The sequence below is a fragment of the Dipodomys merriami genome, unplaced genomic scaffold, assembly GCF_024711535.1.
Source record: "Dipodomys merriami isolate MVZ:Mamm:240054 unplaced genomic scaffold, mDipMer1.0.p SCAF_9, whole genome shotgun sequence".
Taxonomy (NCBI): Eukaryota; Metazoa; Chordata; class Mammalia; order Rodentia; family Heteromyidae; genus Dipodomys; species Dipodomys merriami.
The window spans coordinates 34,879,841-34,893,637 of record NW_027206512.1 but is presented as its reverse complement, the minus strand read 5'-3'; the positions used below and the strand labels follow the sequence as shown (position 1 = coordinate 34,893,637).

Sequence of the window (13,797 nt, the reverse complement as noted above, 5' to 3'; positions counted from 1 at the left end):
ATACCATTATGTTCCACATACTCAAAGATTCAAACTGTTGACATCCTCCTGCCTAGATACAGTGAGGGCAGTAACAATAAATTTATATTAAGCCTGAGTATTTCTGCCACAGATATTGTCAGGTATAGTATCATTGAAGAATTTCACCTTAAACTCAAATCCAAAATCAAAATTTTACTCCTTGAAGTCACTGTTAAGTGCAGTATTTCCCAAAGCATATTCTGTACATTTTAAGATCTGACAACTTTTATCAAATTATTAAGCAAAAGTATGAGTCTTGTGGTACTTTGGGAAACGTTTTATATATATTTTTTTGATCCGGTCGTGGGGCCTGAACTCTGGGCCTGGGCATTGTCCCTCAGCTCTTCAGCTCAAGGCTAGAACTCTACCACTTGAGCCACAGAGCCACTTCCGGCTTTTTTTTTTTTTTTCTGCTTATGTGGTGCTGAGAAATCCAACCCAGGCCCTCACGCATGCAAGACAAGCACTCTACCACTGCGCTACCTTCCCAGCCCCACGTTTTATATTTTTGAAATGCACTAAAAGATGTTGCTTTACATGTATGGTTAACCAATCTACTAGGACTCAGAGATATAGTTTAAGTTAAACTTATTTCTACTTCACACATTCAAAAAATAATTATAAATCCATTTTTAAAAACCACCTTTCATTAAACAACATTTCTATTGATAGAATTTCAAATAGTTATCATCACTAGAAATACTAAAATCTACTTACAGTGCTCGTGACATTTGGCCAGATTTTCTAGGTCATCCACATGATAGTAATCGTAGCCTGATGTCCCCAAAACTTCAAATGGCAAATATCCTATTATTGGTGGTGCCCTAATAAAACAGCATTATTACTTTTCAATCAAAAAGCTCCAACTAGACATCACATGGGGGAAAGGGGGGGCTTTATTTTAAGATGGGTTAAAAATCCTTTTTAAAAAAGTTTGTCTTTAAGATCAATGTCAAAAATTATATGGCTAAGCCAGGCGCCGGTGCCTCATGCCTATAATCCTAGCTACTCAGGAGGCTGAGATCTGAGGATCACGGTTCAAAGCCAGCCCGGGCAGGAAAGTTCGTGAGACTCTTATCTCCAATAAACCGCTAGAAAACCAGAAGTGATGCTGTGGCTCAAGCGGTAGAGAGCTCGCCTTGAGCTGAAGAGCATAAGGACAGCGCTCAAGCCCAAAGTTCAAGCCCCACGACAAAAAAAATATATATATATGGCTATTTTTTAAATGAAATTTAATAATGAAGTTACCTGTGATCTAGAAAAAGAAATTTCCATTCTAAACTATGTCTAGATGTAAACTCTTCATTGGGTTCTTCAACAGTACACATTTCCTACAAGTAAATTAACAAAATTTAGAAGTATTCTCATGTCATTAGAAAAATCCTAAGTATTATTAAGACATAAAGTTATTAATTAACTTTTCCTAAATGAGTTTTAGACACTTCAATTTTCTAGTATTAAAAATACAGCAAGTTAGGAATACAACTCACTAGTAAAGGGCTAGCCTAGCATATAAAAGTCCTGTGGCATTTGATCTCACATCCTGTGAAAAACTGAAAATAAGATTTTAAAATGTAGCAACAAATAATAATCAAGATGCAAATTTCAGGAAGAGTACTTCTCATTATACGCATTTCCCATTACTCATATGTAATCTTCAATCAGACTCTGAAATTGGACCTTTTCCTGTTTCTGCCTGTTTCCAAACATCTCAAACTCAATATATCAAAAATTGAACCAATTGCCTCAAAGCTAATTACGTCATTTCCTATCTCATCAATGGCTACATTCTTGTGTAGTGGCAGAGTTCAAAATCTAATAGTCATAACATACTCTTCAATTTTACCCTTCATCATCACAATGGATAATACAAAATCCTTTTAATTTTACCTTCTAGGTATTTTTCCCCTCAGTCCTGAGGCTTGAACTCAGAGCCTGGGCTCTATTCCTGAGTCTCTCTGTTCGCAAGGCTAGCTACTCTACCACTTAAGCCACAGTGCCACTCCCAGTCTTTTCTGAGTAGTCTTTTTGCAGATAATAGTCTTACAGACTTTCCTGCCTGGGCTGGTTCTGAACTGTAACCCTCAGATCTCAGCCTCCTGAGTAATTAGGATCACAGGTGTGAGCCACCAATGCCAGCTCAGCTCCTAGGTATTAAAAAAAAAAAATCTACTCTAGCATTCATGTTCAATAGCTTAAACAGACCCTATCATTGATTCACCTCATTGGACAGCATCTTACCTACCAGTCCCTGTTCTTCAGTTTGTTTTCTACTGAGGGCTCTTAATTATATTACTAAGGCTCAAATTCAATTATGTAATGTCCCTTTCCTCATTCTGAAATTGCTTCAATAGGGGGAAAAAAAAAACAAGTTTCATTTCTAGCTACCTCACTTTCCCCCTCCTTTTCTCCATACATGAACCCTAGACTCTGATCACATTAAATGATATATTACGTTCAATTTAACACACCATTTTGTCTGTCCTAAGATGACCTTCTGCCATACAATGTAATAATTAAGAGCTGGAGCTTTGAAAGAAAAAGAATAAGAATCAAGTCCCAGTTCTTATTAGTTAAGAGATCAGATTTTTGACAAATAACTTCCATGAGTCAGTTTTCTTATGTACAGAATCATGAAGTATATAGCACTCAAATGTTAGCCACTGCGATTATTTCCTAATTCAAAATAAGTAGAGTAAGACTGGAAAACTAACAGCTAACAACAGTATTTCTGTCTTATTCCATAGTATCTCACAATTTTTTAATTTTAATTTTAAGTGCCAGTTCTGGGGCTTGAATTCAGGGCCTGGGCACTTATCACTGAGTTTTTGTGCTCCAAGCTAGAACTCTATCACTTGAGCCATCACGCTACTTCCAGCTTTTTTCGTGTTTAATTGGAGATAGGAGTCTTACAGACTTTTCTGCCCAGGCTGGCTTTGAACTGCAATCCTCAGATCTCAGCCTCCTGAGTAGCTAGGATTACAGGTGTTAGTCACCAGCACCCAGCTGGTATCTCACAAATTTTAAATCTTAGCCTGGCTTCTTGTCAGTTCTATTGGTTTAACTATTTGACTTTTCTATTTTCCTACTAACCATGTATTTGTTGAGACCAGGAAATGGATTATTTCAAACTTAAAAGATAAATACAGCAAGAGCCATTTGTTCATTTCAAAAACAATCTTTTGAAAACAACCTAATTTTCTGGACCTTTACTTTTTTTCAGTTATTGGTGGTGGGGCTTGAACTCAGGGCCTTGGTGTTGTCCTCAAATTCTTTCCCTGAAAACTAGCGCTTTAAGCCACAGCTCTACTTGCAGTTTTGTGGGGTTAATTGGAGATAAGAGTCTCAGGGGTTTTGCTGTTCTGGCTGGCTGTGAACCATGATCCTCAGATTTCATCCCCCTGGGTAATTAGGATTATAGGTGTGAGACACTAGTGCCCGGCTGACCTTTACTTTTAATGTAGATACTGAACTATTCATGCAAATGATTCTTACGAGTTTGCATAAAAATAGAGCATTGGTAATATTAATCATGTTCACTGGTTAACTGCAAAAACTAAAAGCTCAAGTTATACAAGTTAGTACTTTCCTAACTGTTGCAAAAAATATTGTGGTCATGAATATATAATGACTTGGAGCCAGTGCTTCTGCAATGTTTGCAGGAACTTCCAGTAATTTTGGAGATAATAAAACACTACACAAAGACAATTCTCACACTCTGTATTGAAGTCCTCCCTGAGCAATTAAACTTACCTTGATGAACTGAGGTGTAGCTAACCTGACAGTAGCTACAAAACAAACTCTCTCTTCATAAGAAGGCCTATGTGTGCGTTGTATAGTTCCTTCAAAACCATTGTGTGCTGAAGTGGATACTAAAACAATAAGGAAATAAGTATCAGTTAATCCAGTAAAATCTACTTGTCATCAATATTTAAATATATATGTCTAAAAGCTTAGAAAAATACCATGTTAAAATACATTGTAAAAGAAGTATTTTAACTCACCACTGTTTAAAGATTTGAAATTTCCTATGAATCTCACATATTCATAAGTAGATGGTTCCTTTGGGTCTATTGTTCCTCGAAGCATATGACAACAGAATTCTAACTGATTTTTTGCTGAAATAAGTGATAAAAAGTTGGGTAAGTTCACAATTATTTTTTCCAGTAGACATCCTACATGGCATTTATTTAGTCCATAAAAGCAGAATACCTATAGATGACCCCACCTAGTATAAGTATCTTCCACTGTTGCTCCATTTCTCTGTAGTCCCTTTTCTCAATTTTCAGTCTAATTTCAAATACACATTTTGCTTCTTATTCTCAAGCTAATGTTTCCATCTCTACCTTGAACAATCTTTCCTATTACCTGTCAAAGCATGACCCAAATCTTCCTTCTAAGTATCAGATTTGAATGGTCTATTGATCAATGTTATACAAACTTGATTTTCCTGGCCTCTATTTTCAGCTCACTCTGAAAAGCTATATATCCATTCTTATCAAAGACATATATACAAACTTATATATTTACATGTACATGTATAAGCACATTTCTCAATTCTTAGTATATAAAGAATTTGAAAATATAAAGAACTTCTAAGGTGAACTGATCTGTACAATGAATCTAAAGGAATGTCTAAACACACTATAATATTTTGTTTCTTGTTGGCTAGGACTATATTTTACTCTTCTTAGCACTTTTTATGATGTACCACATTAGATACATCCATCAAAGATTATATTATAAAGTTAACTATTTTTCTTTTAAAAATCATTTTAAGCTGGGTGCCAGTGGCTCACATCTATAATCTTACTCAGCCTGAGCTCTGAGAAATCATGGTGGGCAGGAAAACCTGTGAGACTCTTATCTCCAATTAGTTAGCAAAAAAAGCTGGAAGTGGAGCTATGACTCAAGTGGTAGGGTGCTAATCTTGAGCTACAGAGCTCAGGGACAGAGCCTAGGTCCTGAGTTCAAGCCTTAGGATTGGCATCAAAATAATAACGAAAATAATACTTTAAAAAGAACAGAGTTCATTTCCACAGTTGGGTTAACAATAAGGAAAATGAGAACACCAAATTTTCTCTCATAAAATACAGTTGAGATTTTATTTAAAAATTTAAAATACATCACTGGGATCTTTTTATGAAACTAGTTAATAGTATGCATAAAAATACTGCATCTTAAAATATCTATGTTTTCCATAAACTTGAAAAAGTAAAGGATAATGGTACAAAATATGACACTTGAATTTTTGGTTACTTACATTTTAAGTACTCAGGAGTCAATGAGTCACTCTCCAGCAGGTGGGTAGAGAGCATTTTATAAACCTCTGAATGCTCCCCCTCGGGGATAAAGTTAAATAGACTCTGATCCACAAGGTCAGACTGAAAGGAAATTTGTAGTTCATTATTCAAGAGGCATTTATTTTCAAAGTACATAATCATTACTAAAAGACATGTGATTAACTTTCAATTATTTTTGAAAACCAATAAATGGGACGTTACAAACTACATCTTAACAAAACAAGATTGATGACTGGGGTTGTGTGTACACTAAGTCAACACAAGACCCCGAGTTCCCTCCAAAAGACTGATAACACAGTTACACTAAATTTAAACATTGTAAAATATAAAAGGGCTTAGAGTTAAAATATTTTTTTCTACAGAGACACAGCCCTATCATTGTTACATAACTGTCCTATAAATGACTCAAAGAATCACGGACATGCTAAATAAGGTGATTTGACTAGGATGTCATTGCAATGGTCCACTGCGTCCTTTTGTTTTTATCCAATTTTCCCAGGCATTTAAACTATGTCTCACTGTCAAAAAGCCTTCTCTCAAAAGGTTAAACATGAAAATGGCAATTCCTATCCTTAAGTAACAATGACAGTAAGATTCCAGCAAATTCACAACTCTATGCAGTCTAGTCTTCTCTACTGGACTTTTCTTACATCTCCAAATTGCTCTGTGGAATCCTAAAATCTCAAAAGCAGTGGAGGCAAGGGTGAGAGAAAGACAAAGGAAGTGAAAAGAAGCTGTGAAGGTCAAACTGCATTCAACTAAACCAGTTCCATCTTCATTTTGTAAAGACTGGTGGCTCACCCCTGCAATCCTAGCTACTCAGCAGGCTGCGATCTGAGGATTGAGGTTCAGAGCTAGCCCAGGCAGGAAAGACCCTGAGACTCTGATCTCCAATTAACCACTGTAGCTGTGGCTCAAGTGGAAGAGCGTGTTACCCTTGAGGATAAAGCTCAGGGACAGTGTCCAGACTGAGTTCAAGCCCCAGGACTGGTACCAAAAAAACCCCAAACCAAACCAAACAACAAAAAAAATCCACCACCACCACCACCACCACCACCACCACCACCACCACCACCACCACCACCACCACCACCACCACACACACACACACACACACACACACACACACACACACACACACACATACACACACACACACACGAAAAACAGCCAGCACTGGTGGTTCACATCTATAATCCTAGCTACTCAGGAGGCTGAGTGAGATCTTAGATAACAGTTCTCTAAGCCAGCCTGGGCAAGAAAGTCTGTGAGAGACTCTTATTTCCAATTAACCACAAGAAAACTGAAGTGGCACAGTGGCTTAAAGTGGTAAAGACCACTAGCCTTGGAGTGCAAAACCTTAGGGAGCGTCCAGGCTCTGAGTACAAGTCCCATGACCAATCAAAAAAAATTGCTTGAAGAGTTCCACTGGTTAGAAACAAAAATAACAGGAATAAAACAGACACAGGAGATGATAGGAAGTGAGAAGGGATGCCGTACTATTCACTGTACAAATATAAGCCGTATATACAATCACAGTCTTCTGTCTGTCTTTTGTCTAGCCCTCAAAGTGCACCTTAGAAAGTGGAATGACTTTCTACCATCTTCACATAACTTTATCTCTCATCTTTCAAAGACCAGTTCAAATTATTTTCTTTATAACACCAAAATTCAATTATTTCCTTCAAATTATTTGCTTTATAACACCAAAATTCAATTATTTCCTTCATAACACCAAAATTCATGATAAAAATAAAATTCCTTCAGTACTTATTACTCATATCACTCATGTCACATTAAAAGGCACTTATTATTTTAACATCTATGTCCTCTTGTCCCTTCCAACTAAAGCACATCTGACCAGCCCTTCACATATAATAATTAGTATAGCAAATAATTTTGGGCCCACAAGTTGACACTGGTTCAAAGGGTTGCCACACCAATATCTATATACATACATTTATAGACATATACACACGCACAAAAACACATATATAAATTTAGCAATTCTTGTGGAAGATTGAAGAGACACCAAAACTCAAAGGGTGAACTGAAATGATGAAATAAAATTTCAAGCATGAATTGAAATGATTGAAAACTGTCTTTCACTAACAATGAAGTATCAAAATACAGGCATTGATGGGAATGCAAAGAGTAGTCTGGATAGAAACCAATAATAACTAAAATTTTCATTTCAAGAATGATTATAGTTTCTTACGTTATTTATTTTTTTTCTTTTTTTTTTGTCGGTCGTGGGCCTTGAACTCTGGGCTGGGGCACTTTCCTTGTGCTCTTCAGCTCAAGGCGAGTGCTCTACTGCTTGAGCCACAGCACCACTGCCAGTTTTCTAGTGGTTTGCTGGAGATAGGAGTCTCACGGACTTTGCTGCCTAGGCTGGCTTTGAACAGTGATGTTAAGATCTCAGCCTCCTGAGTAGCTAGGATTACAGGCATGAGCCACCGGTGCCCAGCTGTTATTTATTCTTATTAGGGATTTCTTTTACTATTTCACTGAGAGTCATGATTCAGCCTATATCACCCTGGCTTTTCTATTTACAAATTTATTGGATTTCCTATTCATAGAAAAGGACCTGAATGGCTACTGTTTAAGTTCTTCCCCAAATTCTAGTTCTTTTCCTTTCATGATGAGTATCAACTTTTCCACTGACCACTATATCTACTGTGAGGTTAATGACACGATATTATAACATTTAGTACCCAAACACAATTCAAGATTCTAACAGAAGGAAATAGTAGCTATCTCGGTTTTTCTCCCATCATTTTCATGAAAAAGAAATGAAAGTTAGATAGAGGAGAATGATAAAAGTGTGACATTGATTAAGTTGCACTGTACTTATAAACTTACATGTTGGATTGAAACCCCTTTACAACTGCTTACAAATAAGATTATAATAATAAAAATGAAAGCAAAATATATTTTGCATATTATTTTTCTTGGGGTAGTACTGGGTTCCATTTCATGGTTGTGTGCTTACTAGGCAGGTGCTCTACCACTGAGCCACACTCCAGCCTTTTCTTGCACTAATTATTTTTAAGATAGAGTCTTGCTTCCTGCCTGGGCATGTGCCTAGACTATAGTATGTCTATTTTTAGACATCATGCAATAGCTGGGATGATCCATCTTCTTGATGTTGAGATGGAGTCTTGTGGACTTTTCTGGAGCTGGGCTGGCCTGGAATGGAGACCCTCCTGAACTCAGCCTTGCCATTCAGGTGTGCAGATAAGTCTATTGGTTGAAAAGGGTCTCATGTGTATGCCTAGGCTAGCCTCAAACTATGATCCTTTCTATCTCAACCTCCTATATAGCTAGGATTATAGGTGTGAGCCACTTGTACCTAGCTTTAGAAATAATGTATCTTTAAACAACTGTAAAATTCTTCATTTACAGGCAGTAGGGACAAAAATTCTGACTTACCCATCCAAACTGGCCTTCATTATCATATAACAACTCAAAATTTTAAGTCATATTTTTGCATACCATTTTTTCACTATTTGAACCCAGTGAAAAAGAAAGCTCCTAGAAAAGCAGTTATTTTCTATGTGACCCCCTCCCAAAAAAAATGGTAAATAACTTACTGCTCATCTTTCAGCAAGAAATTGCTCTTTTAGAGTTTGTCCTTTTAAGTATAGTGTAGCTTTTTCTTATAAGATACAAAGTGCTAGAGTAACTACTTTTTAGGTTTTTTGTTTTGTTTTGTTTTTGTCAGTACTGCTTTTTAGTTTTGTTTTGCCTTGTTTTTGTAAATATTGGGGTTTAAACTTGGACCCTTGAGCCCTCATTCAGTTTTTGATTCACATGATGCTCATTCACTTGAGCCATGCCTCAATTTACAGCTTTTTCTGGTTAATTAGAAATAATTCCCTTAGGTTCAAAGCCAGGAACTGGCTTTGAAGCTCAATCCTAAGACCTCAACCTACTAAGTAGCTAGAATTATAGGTGTCAGCCACCAGTGCAGGCTTTTTTTTTTCAATATTGTAAGAAATATTCACAAAGCAGTTTATCTTGTATTAAGTTTTCAAAGAAAACAAGCATTTTTAAGAAAAAAATAAACATTATTTATACCAAAATATCATCTTAGATAATGTATTAAGTAAAATTATACATGAATTTAAAAAATTATCAAGCTGGGCAGTGGTGGCTCACATCTGAAATCCTAGCTACTCAGGAGGCTGAGATAGGAGGCTGAGATCTGAGGCTGAGGATCACGGTTCGAAACCAGCTAGGCAGGAAAGTCTGTAAGACTCTTATCTCCATTAACCACAAGTAAACCAGAAATGGGCTGTGGCTCAAAGTGACAGAGCTCTAGTCTTGAACAAAAGAGCTCAGGGATAATGCCTAGACCCTGAGTTCAAGCCCCACCAAAAAAAAAAAAAAAAAGCTGGAAGTGGAACTATGACCCAAATGGTAGAGTGCTAACCTTGAGCAGAAAATCTCAGGGACATCATACAGGCCCTGAGTTCAAAGTTCAGTACTGGCACAAAAAATAAAAATAAAAATGATAAATTGCAGCAGAGCAAATAGCATAGTGTTCGGTACAAAGTGGATGTTCTATATATATAGTAGAAAAGCAAACATACAATTCATCTTCTCAAAAATTATACAATATACATATAATTCTTTATATGTTAGTGTTCCTACACAACAAATTAAATATAGCCAATATTTTATCATCAATTCAAGTAATGCTGAAGAAAAGTTGCAAGTCTACTAATTTTTAGTATTTTTAGAAGTCATTCTTTTGAGAAAATTATTTTTGAGTTTTCTTAGCAATAAGTACCTCAGGAAAAATTGTTTATTTGGGGGATACTTTCAGTGTTTAAAACCTTCCTCCACCTGATAGAAAACATTGAAAAGTTACCATTAGAATAGAGAAAGGAAGAACTACTAAAGTTAAAATGGTGAGTAAACATGTTCTAGAGTTATGACTAATCTAAGAAAACACAGCAATGATAAAACAAAGATCTGCATGGAGCTTCAACCCCTCAATCAATATTCAGCATTGCTTTCAAGGTCCATTTCCTAGTGTTTTAAGGAATATTTAGAGTAGGCATTAAATAATAAAGAATATTGTTAGATTTTTATACTTACTGGCAGTTGTTCAAGTAATGAAGTTACACTCTCAGATACATATATTATACTTCCATCTGTCATGATTGCTAAAAAAAAACCATCAAGAGCCTGAAATTAAACATAATGGTCAGTTAAGTGAAAAAGTGTTTCACAGGACAGAAATAAGAAACATGTCAAGGAACTGATATGGAAATACCCAGAGTACTGTCAAAATACCATGCTTTCTTCTTTATAGTATTTTGGTATATGTTTTTATGTATCTTTAAATGCTCCTGAGGGGGGAAAATCACTCCTTGGCAGTCTACTTGACAGCTTGTTTCTAAAGATAATTAATGTTCTGCTTTTACTTATAGTCCTATATGGCTTTTTGAATATGCTCTCATATCCACTATATACGTACAACCAGTAATATGCCTTAGACATAGCGGAGAACATTATCATCACTTTGGAAAATTTAACAGAAAAGTATAGCTCTGATGTGTAGGGAGATACACGAGAAATAGAGTAAACAGAGTAGTAAGAAATTAAGCCCGTAAGTGAGGCCAAATTATGAAAGTCTTAAATTCCAAGTTGGGATATAAAGACTTTATATACATTACTGGGGAAGCAATGGAAGATTTTAGAATAAGTGGGTATGTATGCTTCAATATGAGTAGTCTAGAAAGGCCATCAGAACTATTAAATTGGACTTAAAACAGAAAATTGAGTCAGAGAAATATGATGAGAATTTGAAAGGATTAGCCAAGCACTGAGCAATGTTAATTTCTTCAGCAGTAATTTAGAGCAGGAGTCAGACTTAATAATAAAACAATCCTATACTTTATATTTTCAAAGCGGTTTTGAGAATCCTAGGCACAGAAATGGCAGCTGAAGAAATAAGATCTTCAGAAGAAAGAAGCATGCCAAAGATGAATCATTGGAAGAATTACCTATATATGGGGATGAGTAGAAGAAAAAACCTAGAGAAATAAGACAGAACACATTGTCAGTAGTCAACGGCACAGAGTAAGGTCAGCGAGGAAGAAGATGGGTGGTACAATGCATAATGAGTTCACTGTAGGACAAGGAAAAAATGAGAAATGAATTTTGGTGATTTAAAAAAAAATAGTGAGGTCTGTAGGGAGGCAAGAGACTACAATTAATTTAGAATGGGCAGATGACGAAAAACCATAACCCAATCATTTATAAACTTGAGAAGAAAGGGCAACAGAAAGGGACCAAATATCAAGGGAACACATTAAAAAATAAGACAAAACAAAAAAATCAATAAGTATATTGGCAAGCTAAAGGAAAGAAGACCCAGTAGGTAAACTGAAGGTACTTTTTAAATTAAAGAGCACTCTTTTTTTGTGTGTGTTTAATTTAATTTTATTTTTTTATTGTAAAGATACTATACAGAGGGTTACAGTTACATGAGTGAGGTAATGAGTTTAAAGAGCACTCTTAAAGGATACTTCTTGTTAGTTATCCTTGTGTCTAAGATTCTAATGTATGTGGGGCACAAGGGAGAAGCACTTGTAGTGTATAAATTATGGACCTGGGAATGAAAGCATCTCTCTCATTAATTCTAAGTAATTTACAGGAAAAGGCACCTCCTCTTCTATTGGAGGAGAAATGTAACTAATTATTAGAGAGAAAATTTACACTGAGGAGATGCCTACCTTCTAGAACAGCTTAAACAAACATGCTTTTCGGTAATGGAGGGGGAGAACAGAAATATTGTAATTTAAACCAACTCATATATTAGTAAACATTTAGTAAAGGTTTCATTAGTATAATAATGCCACTGTTAATATATTGTTATTCCATCAGTAATTATCTTATTATTACTATCTTGAATAGTAAAACTATACTGAACTTTCAAAAGTAAACAGCCAACTATGATAAGTACTTGCTATTAGGACATTTGCTAGCTCTCCCTTCTATGAAGACAATGAACTGAAATCAAAACTGTTAATAATTTAATCCCACATCTAGATCTAATACTTGATCTTTCATTTTTCGCAAGCACAGAATAGACTCCAACACATTTTGCCAAAGTCGTGACATAGAAGAAAAAAATTAAGACCCAGTCTTTTGAGAAGAGGGACATGATTTCTCATGAAGGTACATGGTATACCAAAATTACAGGGCTATTGAAGAGGATGATTATAAGGTGTGGAATGAGGCAGAGGACATCTTCATTACACAGCCAAACTGTGAACTTAATAAAGAAAAGGTTTAATTTAAAACTCTATCTTTTTACTTATCTATACATAATAGAGATTAGTTTTGGGAAATGGTCAATGAAAATTCTAGAAAAGCAACAGAAGTTCTTTGTGGATTCTTTAGCAGAGACACAAAGCACTAGCTCTTTCCTTAAAGACTATGGGAGAGAGCTGTCAGCTGGCAGGGAGATTTCAGAAATGACTGCAGCAATCTGAGCAGGCTCAGCTGTCCTGAGTAACTCCTTACTCAAATGATAGGAAGAACTATTCCTCACGGAAAAGAAAAAAGACGGAGAAGGATAGCTTATGAGAGACTGGAGCCAACACAAATTTAGAGGTGAAATATAAAGGTGAAATTTCTGACTTTAATTTCAGTTTTTCCATAACTAGCTATCTGACCATCATGGGCTGGCTGAAATTCTCTAGGCATCACCATAAAATAACGTTGAGCTAAATGATCCAATCAAGATCTTAACACTAGCAGCTACAGCCTAGATCCGAAATTCTGCTAAAATGGTCAAGAGCCTGTTTATGTGTAGTCTGATCAATACAATCAATCAACACTGACACAACTATGTTATGTTCTAGTCAAATAAATGTCACCAAAACAAACCCAGTTTTATTTTATGAAACAAGTTGCAAGTTATGAATCCAAGCTTTTTGTCAGGACCGGTGGCTCATGCCTATAATACTAGCTATTCAGGAGGCTGAGATCTGAGGATAGCAGTTCAAAGCCAGCCCGAAGGAATGTCCATTGAGACTCTTATTTCCAATTAACTACCAGAAAACTGGAAGTGGCACTGTGGCTCAAGTGGTAGAGTGCTAGCCTTGAGCTGAAGAGCTGAGGGACAGTGCCCAAGCCCAGAGTTCAAGCCCCATGACAACAAAACAAAAAATAAAAAACAAACCACACATAAACAAAACTTTTCATATCCAATCAGCAAATCTGGAAAGACTTAATTAAGTTTGTAAAATATGAACAAACCTCTAGATTCAAGGTATAATATATGCCACATCTTTTTTTTTTTTGGTCGGTCGTGGGGCTTGAACTCTGGGCCTGGGTGCTGTCCCTTAGCTCTTCAGCTCAAGGCGAGCACTCTACCACTTGAGCTACAGCGCCACTTCCGGTTTTCTGGTAGTTTATTGGAGATAGGAGTCTCACGGTCTCTCCTGCC

General features: G+C 36.2%; 1 protein-coding gene across 7 annotated transcripts in view; it reads right to left on the bottom strand.

Annotated features, from left to right (window-relative positions):
- Positions 1-13,797, bottom strand: part of Clock (clock circadian regulator) — a 77,614-nt gene that overhangs the window by 28,155 nt on the left and 35,662 nt on the right. For 5 of the 7 annotated variants that reach the window (XM_070012664.1, XM_070012668.1, XM_070012667.1 and 2 more), the window contains 6 exons: positions 10,434-10,523; positions 5,285-5,405; positions 4,026-4,139; positions 3,775-3,893; positions 1,270-1,352; positions 739-845 (listed from right to left, as the gene is read on the bottom strand). In XM_070012664.1, coding sequence (XP_069868765.1) covers positions 739-845; positions 1,270-1,352; positions 3,775-3,893; positions 4,026-4,139; positions 5,285-5,405; positions 10,434-10,523 — 634 coding nt within the window. The remainder of the gene's footprint in view (positions 1-738; positions 846-1,269; positions 1,353-3,774; positions 3,894-4,025; positions 4,140-5,284; positions 5,406-10,433; positions 10,524-13,797) is intronic. The other 2 variants (XM_070012670.1, XM_070012671.1) reach the window with 1 other exon arrangement.